The 24,889-nt window shown below is 48.0% G+C and overlaps 1 protein-coding gene across 7 annotated transcripts in view; it reads left to right on the forward strand.

The window, feature by feature from the left end:
* AKAP13 (A-kinase anchoring protein 13) overlaps positions 1-15,797 on the forward strand; it is a 343,180-nt gene extending 327,383 nt beyond the window's left edge. For all 7 annotated transcript variants that reach the window (XM_082835493.1, XM_082835495.1, XM_082835496.1 and 4 more), the window contains 8 exons: positions 34-228; positions 3,347-3,508; positions 3,937-4,007; positions 4,477-4,521; positions 7,307-7,357; positions 7,998-8,447; positions 9,895-10,222; positions 11,053-15,797. In XM_082835493.1, coding sequence (XP_082691619.1) covers positions 34-228; positions 3,347-3,508; positions 3,937-4,007; positions 4,477-4,521; positions 7,307-7,357; positions 7,998-8,447; positions 9,895-10,222; positions 11,053-11,102 — 1,352 coding nt within the window. In that variant the 3' untranslated portion in view covers positions 11,103-15,797. The remainder of the gene's footprint in view (positions 1-33; positions 229-3,346; positions 3,509-3,936; positions 4,008-4,476; positions 4,522-7,306; positions 7,358-7,997; positions 8,448-9,894; positions 10,223-11,052) is intronic.
* Positions 15,798-24,889: the final 9,092 nt, after the last annotated feature.

Consider the following 24,889-nt stretch of genomic DNA (forward strand, 5'->3'; position numbering starts at 1 on the left):
AAGTCACCAGATCTCTTCTCTGTGCACCTGCAGAACAACTTCAGCAAAAGGACCAGCAGATCCTACTCTTACTGGAAGAGAAGGAGATGATTTTCCGGGACATGACTGAGTGCAGCACTCCCTTGCCAGAGGATGGCTCCCCAACTCAAAGCTCTAGAATCCTCTTCCGATCCAACACAGAAGAGGCTCTCAAAGGAGGGCCTTTAATGAAAAGTGCCATAAATGAGGGTAATTTACATTCAGCATTGCCCCCCTCCTTGTCTCCTCCCACAGTGGTTTACATAATAATATTATCTACCAGTTTGTACTTTTTTATTGTAAAATAAATCACAAATACAGAAAACAACCCAATACATATTTCGCTTTAGTAAATTCTTATCAGGTGGGCATCCTTGTAACTACTACCCAGGTCGAGAAATAAAATGTGGCCAGACCCCTTAAAGCCCTTCCACATGTCCTGTCCCCATCAGAGCTCTCTCCCTCCCTCCTGAAAGTATATTGTGACTTTTACAGTAATCGCTTAGGTTTCTTTATGGTTTTATGGCCAAGTGCCTGTTCACAGACCCTGTGGCTCCGTTGTATTCATGGTTTTTGATATGCCTTTTAGGATTCTTTATTTACAGTCCTCCACCCACCCACCATCCCTTTCTTTTCCACACAATTTATCCTTGAGCTTTGACCTGTGGGTTTCTCTTTTTGGGTTTTATTCACACAGGGGTTCTGTTCTTCTGCCCTCCGTTTCCTTTAGATTCTCTGCTGGACTCGGAGGCTCAGTTGCTCAGACATAATCCCTTTGGCAAGCTGTGTTACCGGAGTGTTGTGCTCTTTCATCTGGGGCACAAAATGTCTAGTTGTCTTCTTTATTTTGTAACATATAGGGAAAAAAAGATAAAAGGATAAATGCTTGATTAATTTTCCCCCATTATTTACCAGTTTTCAAAGTAGTGAATTGATTTACGGTCATTCTCTGAAAGTGACCAGTACTTTTAATATATTATTATAGACTCATGAATTAAATATGTCTGATGCGCTTCAAGTCGTTGCAGTTCTTATCCTTATTAAAAGTTAAAAAGGTCCTCTCTTTGCCAAGGAGCACCTCTTTGTGGGGCCTCTGAGTCCTTTTGGCATGACCCCAGCAGTCTTTGAGAGCTGCTTTGCTGTTTGGTATGTTAAGATGCTCCAGGCTCATCTTGTTTTCTGCCCATACCTGGAATTAGCCATCTTTCTGAGAAGCTCTGGTTTCTTTTAGTGGTAAATGATGTTTCAAGACCACTGTCTAGGCGCCAGGGGTGGTTATTGCTGCTGGGGTTTTCATTGTTACTAGGTTGGGCCTTTTCAGTGGTCCGCTTTGGGGGAAATATACTTGTGTGTGTGCGTGAGGGGATGGGGTAATGAATTCACACTGATACATATTTAATTCAAATTGTGGACTGCAGGGCTTAATCTCCTCTATATTACATCTGTATCTCTTTTCTTCCACATTGTGAATCCTCATTCTCAAGGATACATCGTAGAAATAAAATATCCTCTATTTACCCTAACATACACATCAGAATAACAATACTAACACTGCTATCGCTAAATATGACTCTTTTATGCTCTCCCCATTCCCTCCCCCCTTTTTTATTTACCAGTTGTACTCTGTCTATACTGTCAGCTTACAACCACTGTATATGGCACTCTCCCCTTCTTAGACCCGAACTGTAGTCTTCATTCTGCAAGAACCACCACCCGTTTTTATCAGTGTCCCTCCAGTCATTTTGGATGTCTAAAGCTTATTCTTTAGTAGATGTCTCAGGAAAGGCTCATGAGGATAATATGCCGAGTCCTTGCATATCGGTAATAATTTGTGCCCTTTATACTTGAAAATCTGTTCTGCTGGGTATAAAATCCTTGGTTCACATTCTCTTCCTCTGAGTGTCTTAATTCTCAAATATGTTTATTTATTTTTTTCTGACGTAAAGCGTTGCTGGCAGAGTCTGACCGTAATTTGATTTTCCCCATGTAAGTTGCGTGCTCTTTGCCTAGACGCCCAAAGGATTTTTTTCCCCTAAATCCGAGTAGTTTTACTAGAATATGCCTTGGTGCTGGTTATCCTGGAATGATGTTCTCGGGTTCACAATGTTCTATTTTGACATATAGTTTCAGGTTTTTCAGATTTCAGAGATGTATTCTTATAGTTTTTAGTATTTTTCCTACACCCTTGCTTTGACTTTCTTCTTCAAGAACTCCCACTGTCCATATGTTGGATCATCATTGCCTGTCTTCAATACTTCTTGCTTCCCATAGTACTTTTTATAGCTTCATCTTTTTAATGTTTAAATATCCTTTCACCATCTATTATCTTAAGTCATTTTCTTTTGGGTTTATTTGTTCTCATATTCTAGTTCAGTTTCCATTTCTTAAAGGGATACCTTTTCCTTTCATTTCCACTTGAGTTTTGCCACCTCCTTTCTGTGTTTTCTGATTCTGACTTAGGTTCTTTCATGTCTTGTGTCATTTTATTTTATTAGCTCACTTATTTTATGGACATGTCCTTCTGATGTGCTTTTATTATATGTAGGGAAGTTATGCCCCTTGTTCTTTCTCTCTCTCTGCCTTTCCTTAACTTTGTGTGGGATTTGACTTTGATGTTTTTCTGTTGCTCATTTTTACGTGAAATACATTTCCTACATTTTTAGGCTAAGATAGCTTCTTTCACTTCATCGGACTCTTCTATTGTTTTCATGTAGTGTTTTTAGAAAATAACAATGGCTTGTCTTAGGAGATTCCCTGCCTCTGTTTCCTCCCTTATTCTATCTGGACCTTCTTTTTCCTTTATCTCTGTGGCTTCTCTCCTGCTCAATTTTTATTCCACTTTCAGCACTTTCTCCTTCCTGTGGGACACTGCTGCTCTAGAAGAGAACCCTAGCTGGTTGGATATGAGAATTCAGATGCTTAGACTGCTCTAGCCCCTTGACCTCCCTATGGGAGGGGCAAAAAACCTGCCAGTTTGAACTGCAGTTCTCAAATTGCCTCACCTTACTTCCTAGGGAATTCCTTTTGGCTGCTTCGGATCTGACTCCCGGAGCCATGCTCCTTCCAGTAAATTACTCTGCCTTCCCTGTACCCTTTTAAATCTCCTAGGTCTCATGTGAATAAGGCTGAAGAGTTAATCTCTGCATTTCCAGTAGAATCCATTTAACGCATGTATCCTGAGCTGAGAGCTTTCTCTCAGCAAAGGAAGTCACGTAGTCACTTTGGCATTTTCTGTTCCTCTTCCCTTTACATATAGTGTATTACCATGAGATTTTCTTTTTCCCATTAAAAGAGGAGATGTCAGTTTTGCATGTTTCCTTTCTTCCAGTGGAGATCCTTCAGGGCTTGGTGAGTGGAAGCCTGGGAGGCACACTTGGGCAGGCTGTCAGCAGCCCTGTTGAACAAGAAGGCATGGTAGGCCCCATTTCCTTGCCCCGGAGAGCAGAGACCTTTGGAGGATTTGACAGCCATCAGATGAATGCTTCAAAAGGTCAGTGGTTTTGAACTCATGTGTTCTTATGGGCAGTCCTTAACTATCACAACTAAAAATGATCTGTACTCTGGTAGCTCCATCTCCTCTGTCCCAATCAGTCAGTAAATGTTTTAGTGAGGTCCTAATAAGTATCTAGCTGCTAAAACACTCAGGAACCTCTATGAATGTCATGTTCATTTTCAGTAATAAAAGAGGTTTTCCTGAGATCTCAGCTAAGCTATAGCCAAAGGGGGGTAATAACACTTGTTTTTCCTTTCTGCTTCTAGTTCTTCTGCATCCGTAAAATTATTAATAATCAGACACTTAGCTGCCATGGGCATTAATAGGATTCAGAAATATTCTGTCCCTAAGCTATGTATATAGTATGTCATTGGCTAATCTGTTTTACAACTGCAAAAAAAAAACCACCTTGTTTGTTTGTTTAGGAGGTGAGAAGGAAGAAGGAGATGATGGCCAAGATCTTAGGAGAACAGAATCGGATAGTGGTCTGAAAAAGGTATTTCTTTCTAAAGTACACTTCCTAAGTCCTCCCTGCACTTCCTCTAAATTCATAGTCTTTGAAACTAGCCTACTTTGATTTTGTTTTGGATGCCCAATTTGCCGTTTTTATTTCCTGTTTTATCTGAAGAGGAAAGCACGTTTTTAAGCAAACAGTACAATTCAGAGCCCCACGTTCTTGGCCGTTGGGCCTGTCTCCAGACACCACGTCTACGCGCACAGCTCTGCCGCGGCCGTGGCTGGACCAGTTTCATTCAGAGGCTTGTTTAAATGCACACACCCCCCTGAACTCTTTGCAAGGCTTCAGTAACAGTTCAGCCTCAAATCTTCACTGCCCTGCAGTGAGAAGCTACTGTAGAAAAGAACGAAAACGGGAAGTCACAGCATAACTCAGACACACGCTGAATATCATTCTTGCCTCAGAGTCTTCGTTGTTTTTAAATGCACTTCTTTTGTTTGTTTTATAGGGTGGAAATGCTAACCTGGCATTTATGCTTAAAAGAAACAGTGAGGTAAGAATATTATGAGCTATTTAAAAGAATATGATTTTGTTATAATTGCTAGGTTAGGAATACTCATTTCTGTTTTGCCATGATGAACAAGCTTGGCTCCTGGCTGATCTTTGCAGTTGTGTTTCCTTTCCCTGGCCCCAGGGCCTCGTCTTGCCCTTTTGCCAGAGTACTGCCTCTGCTTCTCTGTCCTTGAGAAGCCCCTTGCTTTCTCTAAACGTGGGCCATGAAGCTCCCATGGTGATTTCTTTCCATCTGCGCACACTGAGTAGAATTTGTAGCCACCTTTGCTGTAACACAAGCCTGGCACCAAAGCCACAGTCTGGAACGTGGCAAATTAACTTGTGGGTAAAATTTTGCATAATAATTTCTTATCCTGCAACTCAGCTTGAGTTTTCTTCTTCGAGCACTGCTTTTCGCTCTGTGTGTGTCACTCTAGAAGTAGCCTTGTCGTCTCCTAGCTAGAGATCAGGTCCCCACACAAATCTTTCACCTGCCTTCGGCTGAGCTCCGCTGACCCTGCAGGATAACCCACGCCTTTCACTGTTTCTCCATCTCCTTGGGTCCCTCTTAGGAAATCCTCCTCAAGGTTCCTACTGTCTCCAAACCTAGTTGGCTCCAAGCGTGTGACTGTGTCAGCAGGCTGGAATTGGACACAGGACAGTGGGGTGCTAGGGTGTACCTCTCAGGGTGTTCTCTGTGTTTCTTCCTGCTTTTAATAGAATACCTTAAATCCCTGAGGAGCTTTCTTTTGAAATTTCAGATTAAGGAAATCTTTCCTTTTTTCCCTAAAACACAGAAGGGTGTTTTTTGTCTTCTGTTTGTTGGCATGTTAGTCTACACGCTGACGTAACCCCCTTCAGCGTGTCCATCCTTGAATGAAGTAAACCTGCTCCCACACAGGCTGCTGTGCTCTGGTGCTGCTTAAAAAGTAGCCCTTAGTTGATTTTTTCACCTGGCAACTTTCCCCTCATATTTAGTGAGAAGAGACAGTACAAGACCAGTGGTTTTCAGGCATTCCAGCATGGATTATACACTACGGATGCTCAGTCAGTCAGCTGGTCTGCTGTGACTTCTCCCTCTCTCTGTTAATTAAGAATAAACTTAAATGAGGGGTAAATCGTATTCTCAGAAGAGCTAAGCCTGATAATAAAGTTTTTGTGTTTTAAATATTATAAAAGGAATACATGTTTGTGGTAGAAGATTTGGAAAACATCCAATAATGTAAAAAAGGAAAAAATTAAGTAAACATAGTACCACTGAGAAATAGCTACTATTAAATGTTTGGTGTTCGTATTTCCAGCCTTTTCTTTTACAGGACATGTATTTTATGTGTGAATGTGAGTTGCATAAACATAATTTTATACAATTTGTTTCACTACTCCCTGGAGCTTCGTATCCTGCTTTTTTTCTCTTAACACACCAGAAGCATTTCCCCAAGGCATATTTGTACAAAACACGCTAATCAGGCTTCCCTGGTGGCGCAGTGGTTTAGAGTCCGCCTGCCGACGCAGGGGACACGGGTTCGTGCCCCGGTCTGGGAAGATCCCACATGCCGCTGAGCCTGCGCATCCGGAGCCTGTGCTCCTTAAAAGGAGAGGCCACAACAGTGAGAGGCCCGCGTACCGCAAAAAAAAAAACAAAAAAAAAACCCAAAAACAAACATGCTAATTAACAGCTGCATATTATTATGTTATGTGCCATAATTTATTTAATTTTTCCAGTGGTTCTTTCTCTACTTTTTTGCTTTTTTAAATGATGCAGCCAAGAGCATCCTCATACTTTTTTTTGCATGGCTCTGATTATTTCCTCATCATGTCATCCGCTCTCTAGAAAGGTTATACAGCGTTCATCCCTGTCAGTACAAGAGTATCCATTCTCATCATACTTTCACCAACACTGGGAATTATTTTTTAATTGACATTTTGTTGATAAGTTCAAGTGGTTGTTTCTTTATTTTTGCATTCTTCTGATTTCAAATAAGGTTGAATCATTTTTAGTATGTTATATAATTGGCCATTTGTATTTCTTCTTTTGTAAATTGCTGGTTTATGTTCTGTGCCTGTTTTTCTACTACAATATTCGTTATTTTGTTGATCTACGTGAGCCTTTTTTAAATTAAAGGTTTCTTTTGCCTCGCTCTGTTCACTGTTTCCTTTGCCTTTTTATTATACATTTTTACACAGTAAAAGTTGAAATTGTGTGTGTGTGTGTGTGTGTGGTTTCATCCATTGTTTCTGTCTCTGAAAAGCCTTCCCTATTTCAAGATCAGAAAACATTCTCACATTTTCTTACAGCTCTTTTACAGTTCTTTTCTACATTTAACATTTCAATCCATTTGAATGTTTTTTCTGTGGATCCCAGCTTAGTTTTTTCCAACGATTTAGCCAGTTTTTTGGGAACAATTCACTGAATATTCTTTCCTTCTCCATTGACTAGAAATGCTCTTTGTATCATATACTAATGCTGCGGTTTGCTTCTGGGCTTTCTGTTTTGTTACATTGGTGTGTTTGCCATTTTTGTGCCAGTCATTTTAAATAATTGGAGCTTCATAATACCTTTCACTGTGTGCTGACTTCCCTCCTACATACACAGTTACTTCGTTTGATCTTGTTTTTCTTGGCTACTTGTACCGGCTTATCCTCTGTGGTGCTTTCAGTCTGAAAGTACTTGGTTCAAATGCAAGCCCCTTGCTGTGTGGTAGGGTGGGTTCTTGTCGGATGACACGCAGTGCGCTGGGGTCTGAGCCTCAGAGTCTGAGGTGATGGTCCTTTGATTCCTTTTGCAGCCGGTCATCCAGAGCGTCGTCCATCTCCACGAGCTCCTCAGCACTTTGCAGGTATGTGCCCTTCTCCTTTATCCCTTCACTTCCTTGTTTCGAGAGAATCAGTGACCAGGGTATTGTTGGCCTGGATCTTTGAGGTCTATAGTTTTCTTATGGGTAAATGGGGGCCTCAGACTAGAGAAGACTGGCTCTCATGATGAGAAAGGTTGCAGAATGCAGTGGTTAGAGTATCATCGACCCGCTAAGACTGGACTTGACGAGCACATGGTGGACTGCAGGTACCCTTGACAGCCATGCCCCAGAGCACATGGGGTGCTGACATGCACAGAGGACATGGTTTCAGTCTGGAAGGCCTTTGGTAGGATTTTAAGTTTCCATATTCCGTGTCTCTGTGTGGTATTTGGGTAGGGTGACCCTCCCCACACAGCTTTCTGGGAATATCCTCAATTTCTAACCAGTCCAGTTCATACCTCCTCCCACTTCCCAAACACACACTCCCCACCCCATACAAAGCCGCTGCCTGCCAAATCCGAGTCCCCCACACCACTGACCTTGTGACTTGGTTGCCGCCCAGGGTTATGCTGGAGCATTTTCCCAGAGCAGCTTAGAAACCAGGGGAGGGCCGTAGTCTGGGGTGGCGTCCTCGTCCTCCAGGCGGAGGCGCATCGTCCCCCCTCGTGCGTCTCCCCCGCAGGGGGTGGTGCTGCAGCAGGACAGCTACATCGAGGACCAGAAGCTGCTGCTGACCGAGCGGGCGCTCACGCGGACGGCGTCGCGGCCCAGCTCCCTCATCGAGCAGGAGAAGCAGCGCAGCCTGGAGAAGCAGCGCCAGGACCTGGCCAACCTGCAGCGGCAGCAGGCGCAGCACCTGGAGGAGAAGCGGCGGCGCGAGCGCGAGTGGGAGGCCCGCGAGAGGGCGCTGCAGGAGCGCGAGGCGCGGCTGGCGCAGCGCGAGGACGAGCTCCGGCGCGGCCGCCAGGACCTGGAGCACGAGCTCGACGAGCTGCAGCAGAGGAAGGTCGCCTACCAGAGCGACCTGGAGCGCCTGCGCGCCGCCCAGAGGCAGCTCGAGCGCGAGCAGGAGCAGCTGAAGTGGGAGGCCGACCGGCTCAGCCAGAGGCCCGCCGACTGTGACATGGGCCAGGTACGGGGCGCTGGGGGGCCGGGTCACGACCCGCATAACCAAGAACCCTCTGAGCAGCGGAGGAAAGTAGACAGAGAATATAAAGGCTGCTTCTACAGATCTGTTTATGCACCACCAGGGGGCAGGTGAGGAAGTGAGTCTTTTTCTCCTTTTTGCATCTCTCAGCATGATGGGTTGGGGTTTGGCCAGGGGAGTTAATGGATGCCTGGCACTTCCCTCAGCCCTCAGTCGCTTAGGCCGGAGTAGCCTCAGCATCTCTGAGGATGGCAGTCAGCCGTCCAGGATTTGGGGAGCAACCCCTCTGCCCTGTGCCACAGAAGAACTTAGAATGGTCCCCAGCTGAAGGAACTTGTAGCTGGATGGGGACAGCACACCGAGGACACAGGTCCCCCCGGAGCACAGTGCCTGGGGCTCACAGAGAGCAGTAACGCCTGAGTTCCTGAAAGAACCCACACGGTGGGGTCAGTGGGCGTCAGCTACAGGGAGGAGCCCATCCCGGCAAATGATGGAAGGCAGCCCCTCTTATGGAGAGAGGATATTCCTGCTCAGGGATGCTCAGACATCTGGGCTGTGCTTAATTCCTGATTTGCCTCGCTACTGTGGATGAAACCTTTCTTTTCCTGCAGCGACTACTTATATGGGAAGGCATCACATATGTGGGAAGCACGCTGACCCCCGAGTTTATTTCAGTGGTGTTCTACGGTTATTCTGGAACGGGGCACCTGTGGCAGGTGGGAAGCTTGGGTGCACACAGATCCTCCTGTCTGCTGATACTCAGGTTGCCATTTGTTTGATCGATTGACCTTGGATCATGAAAGAAAAGGAAACTGACATCTTCCAGAGGGAGCAGTTTAGCTTCCTGCAGAGTTTTAAACGTCTGTGGGGGGAGTAGCCAGTGGCTCTATGTGCTTTTCGTGACACAAGGATGGCTTCCACAGGGAAGGCTGCAAGGCCCAGCGGGAGCACAGATTAGACTGATTATCTCTCTTTATCTTTGGTTTAACCTTTGGCTAGGATCTTGGTATAAGCATGTCTCCACCTGCCCTCTAACCTGAACAGACCTTTATAATCTCTTAGCCCTGAAATAATTATCTACACCCCCGTGTAAATCAGTCATTGGATAAGCAGCTCTTCCTGCTTCTTCAGGGAATGGGAGTTCTAAGCTGCCTCTTCCAAGCTACTGTTAATTCTTTATGTTGCTGATAATAAAAATAGTAATGGCATCAGATGATATTTTTAGCACTTTCATAGATACTACCTGAGGGAGGGAGGAAATGGAACTGAGAAGATCAGAATCTTTTTACCATTTCTCTGGAGTCCAAGGCAGTGGGTGCACACGGGGCTGACCCACTGACACAGCCGGTGACCTCAGGTAGTGTTCACTGAGTAGAGACACTGGGGATGCTGCCGGCCTCCAAGTCAGACCCCTTCTCTTGACCATGTGCAGGTTTCACATCAGCACACCAAGCTGCTGAGGATCCCATCCTTCCTTCCGAATCCTGAGGAGACCCTCTTGCCACCAGCACCTTCCATAGCCAAATCGGGGTCATTGGACTCAGAACTCTCAGTGTCCCCAAAAAGGAACAGCATCTCTCGGACACACAAAGAAAAGGGGCCTTTTCACATACTGGGTTCCACCAGCCAGACAAACAGAGTACCAGAGGGTCAGAGCCAGACCCCAGTGTCCACGTCCACCCGCCTGTTTGGGTTAGCTAAGCCAAAGGAAAAGAAGGAGAAAAAGAAGAAGAACAAAGGAAGCCGTTCGCAGTCCGGTGGTGAGTTACACACGCCAGGTCTCCTTCTGGCCGTGTAGTCCCTGGATCCTGAAGAGTGGGTGGCTTTAGCAGCATGGGAGTGGTTAAAAAGAGGTGGCTGCCATTCAGGTGTGTAAAAGCTGAACCACACACATCTCACCAAACCCACTTGCTCTGCCCGCAAAGGACTGTTGGAACTGACACTAAGAACACAGATTCAAAGAACATTTCAGAACCCACTCTGTGTGGCACGTGCACGAAGTAGAGAGTGCGGGCTCATTTCTCACACTTACTGTCCAGCTGAGGAGCTGAAACTCACCTCAGTGAAGCAGCTGCAGTCCTCCCTGCCTTTCTAGGCCTGGTCCAGTAATACTAATAACAGGTGCTTGGTGAGCATTTTCTGAGGGCTGCTTTAATCCTGCAGGTGACTGTGAGAGAGGTGTTGCTGGCCCCCAGACACACTGGGAAGCTGAAGCTCAGGATTAACTGACCTACTTGCTGCCACAGGGCGTGCTATCAAATCACACTGCACAAGGTCTGAGTCCTTCTCATTAGGATTCCTCTCCCTTCTGTGTGGGAGGTTGAAGAGAAATCCCTATTTCCAGGCCTATTTACAAACAGCAAGCCTAGTGTTTCTGTAAAATTTAAGGAGCTGTAGACACGGAGGACATCACTGACGACCTCATGCACTACGTCACCTGGAGGCCTGGCTGGCGGATGTCATTGCCCACCAGCCCGGCATCTGTTTGCATCCCAGAAGACTTGTGTTTGGGGAGGAAAAAACAGAATTTACCAGTGAAAAGAGCAGTTTTTCTGAAATTCTTTTTCCGCCTTGGTTTCCTTTTTTCCAGATGGCCCTGCATCTGAAGTACCCGCAGAGGGGGAGGAGATCTTCTGCTGACCCCGTTCCTCTCCGAGGCAGCCGCTCCTGTCCCGCCATGGTTATAGCCTCAACCCCTGCTGTCCTGTGCGCACATTCTCCTACACTGATGCCCGTGTCCTGCGGCGCCCAGCCCTCCCGCACTGCCCAGGTCCTGGACCAGAGGAACAACTGGTCTTGGGGGTCAGGGTGGGGAAGGAGGCACAGGATTGGCAACCCAACGCCTCTCGGGTTGGGGCCAGCCCTGCTGGGTGGTGGATGTTACACCAAGAGTAGTGGCCCCAGAAGTCCAGGCGATGGTTTCGGACATGTCAGGAATTCCTAGAGACTAAAAGAGCGTTTCCAAATGCGGTCTGAAGCTCTTACTGCCTTTTATTTTGGGGAACAGAACCAAAAATCAAACAGCAGATAGGTTGGACTTCATCTGAACACATACAGTAGCCCATCTGCACATACATGTGGAGTGCGCCGGAACTGTGCACGGTCTATACCAGATGCCTGCTGGGCTCAGCTCAAGCCCCGCAAGAGGGGCACTGCCCGCCACCGCTCAGGGAGCGTGCACTCAGAGCCTCACCCACTAGCCCTCCCAGGCTGTCTCCCTGTAAACTCACCCCATGCACGCCTCACCCCTTTTCACGTGTATTTCTCATTTCACTTCAGAAGGGACGACGACATTTGTGAGAACCGGTGAGAGAAGGCTTGATGTCTTTAAAAAGCAGATGATCTTGAAACACCTTGATTTTGGTGTTTCAGTCACTTTAAAAAGAAAAAATGTATCTAATTTTATCAAGTCTAAAAGAAATCATATATTGGCTTTCCAAGATGTGTGCCCACATGTTCTGGGCACAGACGAAGTAGAGAGGCCTCCTCACTATCACCCCTGCGGCGTGACACTTTTTGGTTGTCACTAGCCACTCAGCAGTGGCCACGGCTTCCTGGCAGTACTCCTGAGACCTCGAGGTGCCCCCCCAGGGAAGCTGCTCCTGCCTGGCAGTCGCCGTGGGAGAGGGTGGCCCCATCCGCGCTCCACCCGCGCAGAGACCGCCTGCTTCTCCTGCTGCCAGGGGGTGCCCACCCTGTACTAGACAACTGGCCGAAAAGCAGGTTCAGGTGGGTGTGTTAGGCCCATATGAAGCAGTTCCCACCAGTACAGACTGAGAGAAGAGCTGGCCAGAAGGTGTGGCTTGGAAAGGTCTCCTATCAGGAGGCCTGGCAGAATTTGATTTCTTTCAAAAGTTTTAGAAACGAAAGGCCTGTTGGTTATTGTACTCTGCCCCTTGAAGAATCCACAGATGCTGCCTGTTTGTTCATTTCCTTCTCTCTTTTTCTTGTCCCACTGTGTTTTGATCTGTATTCCTTGAGGCTTGTCGCCAGCGGGGAGGTGCAGGATGTTTCTCCCTGAGGCCCCTGCACCTGCCACACTTGTTAACCCCCCAGGAGGGGAAACCCTGGAAAATTCTGTGCTTTAAATGTGGTCTTTGATTCCTGCCTTTTGCCCCTCAGGAGCATGGGTCTTTGAACATAATTTTTAGAAACAAACAAAAAAATCTATAACTTGGTGCTTGTTGATGAATTGCAAGCTGGCCTTGCAGATGGAGATATTTATCTTTCAGTTTATTTGAAAGAGGTCTGGTTTAAAACTTTTAGCTTAGATTTGTTTTATTTATTTGTGTGTTGTGTGCATGTGTGTGTATGTGTTTTAAGGGTGAACACACCAGCCCAACGGTTTCAACTGTCCAGTCAAGCAGCCGGTGCTGCTTCCTTACTCCCCCGTGTCTGTCAAAGTGCCTCGAAGGCCCAAAGGAAAATTAAGGTTGGGGGAGGGGTCCATTTCCTTCCCTCCTGCCACCCTCACCTCATACTTTGATCAAGGGATGTCTTCTTCCTTGCTTGAGAGTTAAGGAACTTGCCACCCATGGGCTACATTTGCCTAGTTTTGTCATGGAGATTTCTTACCCTTCAGAAACACACCTTGAGCAGAACCAGCTGATTTTCTATTGAACCTTAATGTACTACCCCCCCACCCCACCCCCACCCCCACAGAGACCCTAAACAGCAAAAGGTTAGGTTGCTTCCTGCTGCCAGTCCATACAGCTTGAGTACGGCCAGCCTGTCATGCCTTTCTCAGACCCACAGGGAGATCAGCCGTCTGTCCCTGTCACTGGCTCAGGTTCACCTCTGTGTGTCCCAGTCCCAGAGCTCTGCTGGAAAGGGGTGGGGCTGATGAATGAGGACCTGCATCCTCCTTCCTCTGTCCGTGTAGGCCAGGCCTCCCTGCCTCTGGGCTTGAAACCAGTGCTCAGTGCTGATGGCATTTGCCCTAACGCAGGCTCTTCACAAGAAGCACCCTGGACGCTGAGTTTCTGTATAGAGCTGCACAGGTGGCTTTCAGCTTACTCCCAACTAGTTGTGAAGTTTCGGTTGTCTTGATTATTCGGTGGTAGTTGTTTTAAAATGGTGATTTCCCCTTCACCTGCACCCCACTAACTTAAAATACTTTGGTCAGCTTGTGGTTGGACAAGTTTAGAATCAGAATCAGAAGGCATCTCCCCCAGAACAGTGTGCGGTGCGGAGAGAGAACCACTTACCCGGACCCGTGCTTTTCCATGCCTTCGTCCTGTCTCTCTCCCCCTTTGATAAGGAACTCGGGGATTTTGTTGTTGCGCTTGGGGAACCACCTGGGATTGTTGCTGCTCCTGCTTTTGCTGATGGCCTTGAGGTCTCCTCTGACCTTGAGGCCTGTCCTGGTTACTGAGGTGTCCTTCATGTGAGAAGGGGCTGTCTCCCGGGACAGCTCAGACTCAGTTCTCCACAGTGTCCCCACGCTAGGGGCCGTGCTTCTCTAAGCTCCGGAAATCAGATGGCTGGCCTTCCTTGTGTTTAGGTTTTGGGGGACAGATGGAAACACCATCCAGAGTTCCAGAATCTCGTGAGTTGCCTGGAAGGAGGCTGCATCTTCTCTCAAAACTTCCATCATCTCAGTGGTCGTCATCCCAGTCGGGTGGCATGTGCACTTTAAACGCTCCCTACAGTCAGCTTCACTTTCGAGACAATCAACTATGCTAACTGTTTTCTTTGAAAATGGAGAAGGTTAAAAACATGCAGATTGCCATAATCCAGCCTTTGCCAACATTCCATCCTCTGCCCCCATGAGAGCTGTCTGTGGGGAAGAACTCCTTATCAAGACTTTTTTTTTTTGGAAAGGTACGAATCTTACCTGTTTTCCTCTCATGTCTCAGGGTAATACCACTAAAAGTTGTTCCTTTGCTGATATTCTCCCTTATTTGTTATCTTCCCAAGCCCCTAGTATTAGCAGTAGTGAGCACACATTTTTAAGATCCTTGGGCTTTGTCGTACCTTTATCTGGAGAGTGGGTGTTAGTGTATAGGGTTTATAACTAGGCCCCACCTAAAATAAAGGTAGCACCATAACCTTAGGGGCCAGAACTCCATCCCGAAGGTACCGTTCACAGAAGCGCTTTATATTTCATCCATTGGTCACAAAGTTCTTTTTCCATAGCCGGTTCTTTCTCCCCAAGGATTTGGTATCGGCCTTGGAGCTGCAGTTGTTGATACAGCGTTGATGGGGGGGCCAGTTGTGCCCAGAGGACAGCTAAGCCCAGGGACTGGGGTGGGAGCGCATTGAGAGAGACGGTCCTGGTGAGTGGGCTTCAGCAGCCATGAAGCGGGTGGCTTGCAGGGGACCCCAGACACTGCCAAGGGGTGTGGACACACTTGGAATGTGGAAGCCCAGAAAGAACGCTTCCAATTCCACGGCGGCAGTGGATGAGGGATGTGTGTCTTGCCTTCCTGCAGCGGGACAGTGTGGCACACACACCTGTGGTCCTGGGGTCACGGCCCCACCTGGCGCTGTTGCTCCGATGGACCCTCGGAGACAAGGAAAGGGGCAAAGAGATTGTTTTGGTTCGGTTCTTCATTTTCTTTCTTTCTTTCCGTGTAGCGTAACATTCCTAGTTAACCGGAACTTTGGGATCTACTGCCTGCTGGCCAGATTTTAAAGTGAAAAGTCTTTTAGTGCTGCCATAAGAGGGAAAAAAACAAAGGCTTCTTTCCATGTACCAATCGGATTTCATTTGTCAAAAGCTCGACAGGCCTTGAGTGAGTTCTCCATCTTGCTAAGGTTTAAAGACAGGCAGACCCAGCTGGCTAAAGTCTCTCCTGCCACACACGGTGACAGCCTGCTCCAGACACCCAGGCTGAGCCCAGTCTCTGCTCACCCCAGTGTTCACCCTGCTTGAATGCCTCTGCCTTTTGTGACCACCTGCCAGGATGAGCAGCTCCAGAGCACTGGCAGGGGCCTGCCCGGTCGGCTGGCCCACGGTCGCGGTTTAGCCTGAGGTTTCTGGCGTGCTGCCCCGCCGGGCGCGCAGGGGACACCAGGACACGCAGGAGGGTGATTACCATGCACCTTATACCTCTGCTCTCGTTTGTTGTCCTCAAATGCTAAATGAACGTTTCTGTGCTGAATCCTATTAGATAAAAAGGGGTTAAAACCCAGATGCTGTATATTAATTTGTAATTATGTATAAAGTGAAGCAGTTTTAAACTGTAAGGATTTTTTCAGTGTGTTTTCTGGAATTCTGCCACAACGTACTGGCTTTGTATTTTATTTATCTTCCTTTCTGGTTAGCGGCTTCCGACCCTTGTAAAGTCCCCCTCCACCCTTTCAAAAAAAATAAATAATAAATGTCCTTTAAGTCCCGATGGTGACTGTGTGGGCTTCCTGAAGTGAAGGCTTCCTGGATACTCTGGGTTCCTGGTGAAGGGGCACCCCCTACCCAGCTCTAAGGGACCCTTCTCCCCAGTGAAACCTTATTTCTGTACCTTTGGGAACAGGACTCAGGAGGACAGCCCTGGAGCACAGAGCAGCTCCCGGGGAACTCAGGTCCCCTGGAGCTGGACCCTAACCCGGGGGCACCAAGAGTCAGAACCATTTCCAGTCAAATCAGCGTGGTAAGAAACGTCCTTGCTATAGATTCTACTACGTAAAAAAGATGAATGTCAGTTTGCCTTTCTTTGCCAACTTTTTTCACCTCATCCCACCCCCAAACAAGGGAGCTGCCAAAAACTAATTCAGAAAGAAGAATCCCTTTTGCATGTAGCTCCACAAGGATTTACTGGGTCTGATCCTCTGAGAAATTGCTGGAATGCACACGGTAGGAGCTGTTGCCGCTGCTGCCTGCGGGCACCTGTGCCGCCCTTCCTGAATCGCTGGCTGCCTCCCCGGAGTCCAGGACTGCTGTCCCTATGAGAGGCCCCTCGGTCCAGCCGGCTGCGTGGTGTAATGCGAAGAACGTGGGCAGAGCTGCCTCAGTTCCCAGCTCTGCGCTCCCAAGAGCTCCTTGTCCCTCCCCAAGCGACAACCAAAAAGAGGAAAGTCCTGCCGGGTTGCCAAGCGCTTTGCCTTGCTCAGTGAACTTGGAAGTGCCCAGATTTCTAAGGAGTCTTGCAGCCCTGGTGGCAATAGATGCCTCCCTAGAAGCCAGCAAACACTGGTCCCTTCTCTCTGCCGTCTGCCCTCGGCTGTCCCGGCAGCTGCAGCATGCCGACACCCCCAGCGGGGCTGGGAGAGTGGTTCCCACGGCCTCCCTCCTCCGCTGCTCTGCTCCCATCGTGCTTGGGTCTGAGCCAGGGACGGGCTCCATGTGGCAGGCAGGCCAGAAGAGGGAAGGAGGTGTCATCCTTTGTTCCAGAAGAAGAGCAGAGGCACAAAGCCCGCAGGGCTCCACAAGGACCGGCCGTCCATGCAGCGGGGCGTGGGGTGTCTGCCTGCTCCTGAGGGAGAAGTGCCCCAGATAAAAGGGGCCACTCCTGTCTGAGGACCTCCCACCTGAAGGGAAACCAGGTGTGGCAGCCATGTGCCCAGGAAGGGAGTCCTGCTAACCAACGCAGCAGGACGGAAACCTGAGTCACAAATGCCGGGAAGAGGTGTTGGGATGCTGGAAAGTCCAGAAAAGAGCTTGCAGGGCAGGGAGGAAATACAGCGCACAGGTTCTGTTACTTCCTAGGAAGTGGGAACAAAAGTAGATCGGTGGTGAGCCGTGCTGCAGAGCATCAGGAATAAGATCAGGAACCTCCTTCCAGCACCGCATCCCTGGTTCAGCCCGCAAGGGCCTCGCCCACCACAGCTCCTGCTCTGGGATTCTTGGGAGGTTTCTTTTCCCTTAACTTTACCCCCATTCCTTCAGGGCCTCAGGTCACTGCCGGAAGGTTGCCCGGAGGTGGTGGAGCAATCCAGGTGGACATGATGCCACCCCCATCAGGGTCCCAAGAGGAGTCCGACGTGGAAAAGGAGGCAGAACTTGGTGCACCCCACCGGCCTCCCCCATACACCCCCTCCCAAGTCCTTTGGTGTCCAAGTTACAGCCAGGGCGTCCTCAGGCCCCTCTGGCCTCTTTCTTTCACATGGTAATCACTCACACAGCTGTAAATAGTCCCACTGAAGTTTGGACTGCTCTTCCCTCCAGGCGCCTTGGTGAGACTTTCTTCTTGGGAAACGGTATCTGGACCCTTGGGATGGAGGTGGGAGGAGAGGGGGACCCAGGGGGGCCTCTGAGGGGATTGGCTGGCGGGGCTCAGGGGCCGTGAGGGGAGTGAGCTCCTTAGACCAGCTGAGAACCGGGCCTGCTTTTCTCCCCCTCCCTTGTCAGCACATCCCTTGAGGGCCCTGAACTTCCCACCCCACCCCCAGCAGCTTTGGGGTTGAAGCTGGGCCGTTGCCTGGACAACCCCGGTTCCCAGCCTTGCCTGGTCTCTGCATCCAAAGACAAAGGAGCGGGATGCTGGTCACCTGAAACAATGCTCCCTCCACCCGCAGGAGGAGCTGGGGACCGGCCCCGGCTGGGCTCCCGCTCCGTGGAGGGGGCAGTGGACAAAGGCTGGGGGGCCATGGGGTGAGTGAAAGGACGGGCGCAGACTTCGGATCAGAGTCTGGGCTCAACGTCCGGTCCAGCCATCTAATGGCCAAGTGACCTTGGACAAGTTATTGGACCTGTCTATCCCTGTTTTCCTCTTTCATTCGGGAACCAGGGTATCTAGCTTGCAGATTTGCTGTGACAGTTCGGTGAGATGCTGAATGTTGGTCCCCAGCACGTGATTCTTGATTCCTGAGCCTGTTACCCACAGCAGCAGCAGGAGCCTGTCACAGCAGCAGTGCCGGAATCCCATACCTGACCTCCGTCTCTGCACCTGGAGGTGAGCGCCCGGAGGAAGAAACGACCTTCCCCATCGCCTGGCAGTGGTGCCCAGCCCAGGGCGTGGCTCGGAGCTCCTTGTCCCTGGGCTTCTGGTTTGGGATACCTGTCCTGCTTCCCTCACTTGTCCCAGGTGAACTGTCACTTCCTAGAGGAAGCCTTCCCTGACAGCCAGGGCAAGCCCAACCCCTCCCTCCCGTCTGCCCTTAGCACCGGGAACCCTCCGGCCTACACAGAACACGTGACACCTGGAACCACCAGCCTTTAGCTAGTGTCCCCTCCCCCTAGCTTCCAGACCAGAAAGCAAGGCTGAGCCCGAAGCCCACGCCCCACGCACCCTCATTCCAAAACCGCAGTGCTGGGAGTGGACAGGCAGGATTGTCCCAGGGCCTGGAAGAGGCAGGGGCCACTGCTCTGCCAGCAGGGCCAAGGTGGCAGGTGGCCCTCAGCTCCAGCTAACTCCAAGAAGGCTCTCCCCATGGGTGGCCTCTGGTTGAACCGTAGAGTCCTGCTGCCAGGGCTGGGATGGCCGCCAGCCCCTGCCCCTGCAAAGCAGCTGAGCTTCACCCCCATCAGGTCTTGCAGCCAAAAGTGGGCCAGGCCACTCTGCCCAATCTGGGACCAGGAAGCCCAGGGGGGGCTCTCTCACCCTCTGCCACTGGAGATGAGAGCATCTCCGAGAAAGGCGGGCTGGCAGAGCCAAAGCAGCCAGGTGTGGAAATAGAACCACTCAAGTTCATACCCTGGTGCCCCACTCCTGTGTGCCCTGGGCCAACATGCTTAACCTCTCTGAGTACAGTTTCCTCCTCTGTAAAATGAGGATGATGACACCTACCCCCATACTGTTACTGTAAACAAAATAAACATTACATGTCCTTTCTTTTTGCTTGGCAGGAAGAGACAAGGTAAAGGCCTGGATCTTGGGACTGTGCAGACATGTGGGCCTGCAGGTGTGAGCATTTACTGTGACTTCAGGGCTCCCCCAAGCTTTCAGATTTTTCTGGGTCAAAGAAAGTTTGCCAGTGTCTTGTCTTCTTCTTGGAATGACCTTCCCATGGAAGGCCCTAGAGCGAGGGGCTCTCACTGGCTGGAAACCCATAGGTCTCATATCCATGATGCCTTTGAACCTGACCGCCCAAAGGGCATCCGAGTCCCCCATTTGTGGGTGATCACACCAAGGCTCATGGAGTTAGGTGATCGGCCCAGCCAGAGCCAGCGGCAGGCCCATGCCTGCCCACATGCAGACCCAAGATTTGCCCTTAGACCAGTGTTCCTCAAAGGACACTTTAGATCCCTGCATTTGAACTATCTGGGTTGCTTGTTAGAAATGCATCTCCCTGGGCCCAACCCCAGATTTAAGGAGTCAGAATCTCCTGGGAGAAGGCTAGGAAACTCACAGCTTTCACTAACTCCCTGGGGAGTTTTACCCATACCACAGTTCAAGAGACCCTGGGTGCACCCAATACTCCCACCCCGGCGAGTTGGGGTGGGGGGTGGGTGGAAAGGAAGAAGGAGAGAGCTCCAGTATCCCACCCCTCAGGGCAGTGAGGTCCTTTCCACTCTGCACACAGAAGTTCCCTGCATGGAATCGCGCTCTTGTTCTGCAGATAACGCTCCATGAACACTCTGGCTGTTTACAAACCTGCTGCCACAGTCTGGGAGCAGTTGCACGGTTCTGAGCAAGGTGCAGGCTTCAGTCTCTTCATCTGCAAGGTAGGAACCCTACAACCCCAAGGGCTGCTGCGATGATGAGATGACGGGACAGCACAGAATCCGTGCTCTGTAGATTTCTCCTGCCATTGTTGTGTGTGCCGACGTTGTCACTGAAGGGCTGGGTGGCCTTGAATGTGTCACATCCACAAAGTAGGTGGCTGGACTAGAGAGCGGCTCTCAGCCTTGCACGCGTTAGAATCATCTGGGGGGGCTTTGCGCCTCGGCGGCCCAGGCCCCACGTGTGGCGGATTCCCCCACAGAACCTTTAAGATGGGGCCCAGGCATTAGTACCTTTGAACAGTTACGGGTGGTTCCTACGTGCAGCTGAGGTTGAGAGGCTGGACGATCCCCAGGCTTGATCCCAGAGGTCAGCTCTGTTCTGCAGGTGAGGCTCCCTCCCCCAGGGTCTCCAAACAGCCCCTGAGATGGAGCCGTCTCTGCGTGTGATGGAAGCCTGGGCTTTGAGTAGCTGGGGCTCTGGGCCTGAAGGATGACAGCTGTCTCCTTGGGGCCTTGAATCCCACTAGAGTCTGCCAAGCAGCAGAGTAAACATGAGGGAGAACAAGGCAGAAGTGTTGCCCGTGGGAGGAGCACAGCCCAAGGGGAACTGGGCCTGGGCTTGAGGGAACACTCCAGGGGCCTCCAGAAGTAATGAAAATGGTGGGCAGAGAAGACAGGGCCCCCAGCCCACTCTGGAGGTCTGAGCCAAGCTCAGTTGGCTCGAGCACTGCCTGCAAGTCCCAGATTCTGGTGCCAACCTCCAGCTGACTTTCCCCCCAAGGATTCTAGACCATCGTGATCCCTGCCCCAGCTCCACCTGCCCTTTCACACCCACATCATCTCCATTTAGCCCTCTCCCAGCCTGATAGGAGCCACTCCTCTGCAAGGATGCTGTCTTAACATTTAGGGGGGATTTGTTGTTTGATATAATTGTAACTCATATTCCCTAAAAAAAGATATGGGAAATACTGATTTATTTTTAAAACATTTTTAAACACCTATAGTCCCATCACCCGGAAGAAACTATCCACTAATATTTCATTATGTTTTCTTCATATACATTTTTTAAAAACTGGATTTCTAATACTGTAAACAGGTGTACATCATAGTGATTTGGGGTAATTTTTTTGGCAAATGATGTTCCATTATAGGTTATTACAAGACATTGGGCATAATTCCCTGTGCTCTGCAGTAAATCCTTCTTGCTCATCTACTTTATGTGTAGCAGTTTGTACCTGCTAATCCCATACTCTTCATTCTTCCCTCCCCCACAACCCTGTCCCCTTTGGTAACCGTAAGTTTGTTTTCTACGTCTGTGAGTCTGTTTGTTTTGTAGATAGATTCGTTTGTATTCTTTTTAAGTTTCCACATATAAGTGATTATCAGATAGTATTCGTCTTTGTCTGACTCATTTCACTCAGCATAATATTCTTTTGGTCCATCCATGTTGCTGCAAATGAAAATATTTCATTCTTTTTTATGGCTGAGTAATATTTATATATATACATATATATATGTATATATATACACACACACACCCCACATCTTTTTTTTTAATAAATTTATTTTATTTTTGGCTCTGTTGGGCCTTCGTTGCTGTGAGCAGGCTTTCTCTACTTGCGGCGAGTGGGCTTCTCATTGCTGTGGCTTCTCTTGCTGTGGAGCGTGGGCTCAAGGCACTCGGGCTTCAGTAGTTGTGGCACACAGACTCAGTAGTTGTGGCACGTGGGCTTAGCTGCTCCACGGCCTATGGGATCTTCCTGGACCAGGGCTCAAACCCGTGTCCCCTGCATTGGCAGGTGGACTCCTAACCACTGCCCCGCTAGGGAAGACCCACCACATCTTCTTAAACCAGTCACCTGTTGATGGGCCCTTGGGTTGTTTCCATGTCTTGACTATTGTAAATAGTGCTGCTATGAACACTGGGGTGCATATATTTTTCTTTTTTTTTTGCGGTACGCGGGGCTCTCACTGCTGTGGCCTCTCCCTCCGCGGAGCACAGGCTCGGACGTGCAGGCCCAGCGGCCGTGGCCCACAGGCCCAGCATGTGGGATCCTCCTGGACCGGGGCACGAACCCGCGTCCCCCGCATCGGCAGGCAGACCCCCAACCACTGTGCCACCAGGGAAGCCCCGCATATATCTTTTTGAATTAGAGTTTTCATCTTTTCTGGGTATATACCTAGGAGTGGGATTGCTGGATCATATAGTAGCTCTATTTTTAGTTTTTTAAGGAACCTCCATACTGTTTTCCATAGTGGCGGCACCAATTTACATTCCCACCAACAGTCTTTGTAGACATTTTTATTTAGCAAAATTAAAGTCATGTTCTATATAGACATTTATATCCTATTTACTTCATTCCACATTTTCATATAAACATTGGGTACTTAATACTCCACTTTATAGATATTATTATTGTTCCACTCTCTAGATATATCACTTGGAAATTTAGGTATTTCCAATTTTTCATTGTTATGAATAACATACAGGACTAATTTATAGCATCATTTTCCCCCGTTTCAAAGTAAAAACATGTTTATTAGAGAAAATGTAGAAATTATTGATAAGTAGAATAAATAACTGAAAATCAACCATAGTAGGAACTTCTGCTTCCACCCAAGATAGAGTAATAGGGACCAGATTTACCTTACCTACCTACCCAAAACAACCAAAACTCCAGAAGAAATGTATGGAATGATGGTTTTAAGGACACTGGAAATCAAACAACAAAGTACAGGTATCCCTGAGAGACCAAGGGAGCCTTATGGCTGCCTTAGGCCTTGCAACTGCCCCGAGTTTCCAGGCTGCAGCAAAGGATGAAGACTCAGATGGAATCTGGCAGACTCCCCAAGTTGAGGGGATGGAGCTGAGAATCAGGGGAGATGAAGGCAGATAGAATAGGCAGGACAGAATACAGAAGAGAGATGCACACAGAATTCTAGGGATCTTCAGTGGGTCCCCCTCAAGTATTCATTAGAGGACTGATCAGTGCACACATGTGAGAAAAGTGTTCAAGTCTAGAAAAGAATCATCCCAAAGGATTAGAGGTGATAATACCCAGTGCGACACAGGACCAGGTATAGTGCCTATTCCCACCAGCCAGCCTGGAAAAATCATTCACAGGGCACAGGGTAGAGGACACAGAAGGGGCTTTCCTTAGTAATACGGAATAATTAGCCCTAGATGAAGCACTGCTGCAGTTCTACCTAACAAATCTTTAAAAGCAAGACCTAAAAGGATCAAACAGTTTCCAAGTAACTTAACCACATCCCAGAACAAAGCTCAGGAATACTTACAAAAACATCCAGCACACAGCAGAGTAACATTCACAGTGTCTGACATCCAATAAAAATTACTACACATGTTAAAAAAAAAAAAACTTAAAGGATAAAAATCATGTAAACTGACACAGATGTTAGAATTATCAGACAAGGATGTTAAAACTTATTATAACTGTGTTCTATATGTTCAAAAAGTTTTAGAAGCATCAAAGATATAATTAAAGACCCAAGTTAAATTCCTACAGATAAAACCCATATGTCTAACAGAAAAAAAGCCTGGAAAAAATTAACATAGCTTGAAGGTGAGACACCTTCAAGCAGCCTAATAAATTTGTAATTGGAGTCCCAGAAAGGGGGTAGGAGACAGAAAGAAATTATCTGAAGAGATAATAGCCAAGTTTTCCCAAATTTGATGAAAAATATAAACCCATAGTTGAGGTTCAGCAAAAACCCCAAGGACAAGAAATATGAGAAAAATGACATCAATACACATCATAATCAAGTTGTTCTAAACCAGTGATAAAAAGAAAATCTTAAAAACATCCAGAGGAAAAAAGCACATTATGTACAGAGGACCAGATAAGGATGATAGCAGATTTCTTGTAAGAAACAGTGTAACAGAGAAAACAGTGGAACAACATCTTTAAAATATTGGGGGGCAATTTGTCAAACTAGAATCCTATACTCATTGAAAACATTTTTCAAAAGTGAAAGCAAAACAAATACTTTTTCAGATGTACAAAATCTAAAAGAATTCATCACCAACAGACCCTCACTACAAGATATTTTAAACTGAAGGAAAATGATACCAGATGGAAATATGATCTATATAAAGGAATAGAGGTCACTAAAAAAAGTAATTACCTGGATGGATCAGAAGATTTCATGGATCAGAAGATTTAACATTGTTAAAATGCCAATATTGGCTTCCAGTGTCCTTTTCCCCACGGTTGCTCACCCACCCACGGTTGCTGCCCCCCACCTCTGCAGGAGACCCTGCAATATTAACAGGTCTTCCAATGTGATGCTGAATAAGAATGTTGAGAGAAGATCCACCACCAGTCCTTCCCATCAGGAAGCTTGCACAAACCTCTTAGATAGCCTCATCCACCGGAGGGCAGACTGCAGAAGCAAGAAGAACTACAGTTCTGCAGCCTATGGAGTGAAAACCACATTCACAGAAAGATAGACAAAATGAAAAGACAGAGGACTATGTACCAGATGAAGGAACAAGATAAAACCCCAGAACAACAACTAAATGAAGTGGAGGTAGGCAATCTTCCAGAAAAAGAATTCGGAATAATGATAGTAGAGATGATCCAGGACCTTGGAAAAAGAATAGAGGCAAAGATTGAGAAGATGCAAGAAGTGATTAACAAACACCTAGAAGAATTAAAGAACAAACAAACAGAGATGCACAACACAATAACTGAAATGAAAAATACAGTAGAAGGAATCAATAGCAGAAAAACTGAGGCAGAAGAACAGATAAGTGACCTGGAAGACAGAATGGCGGAATTCACTGCTATGGAACAGAATAAAGAAAAAAGAATGAAAAGAAATGAAGACACCCTAAGAGACCTCTGGGACAACATTAAAT

This window comes from Leucopleurus acutus (assembly GCF_964270905.1).
Source record: "Leucopleurus acutus genome assembly, chromosome: 1".
NCBI lineage: Eukaryota > Metazoa > Chordata > Mammalia > Artiodactyla > Delphinidae > Leucopleurus > Leucopleurus acutus.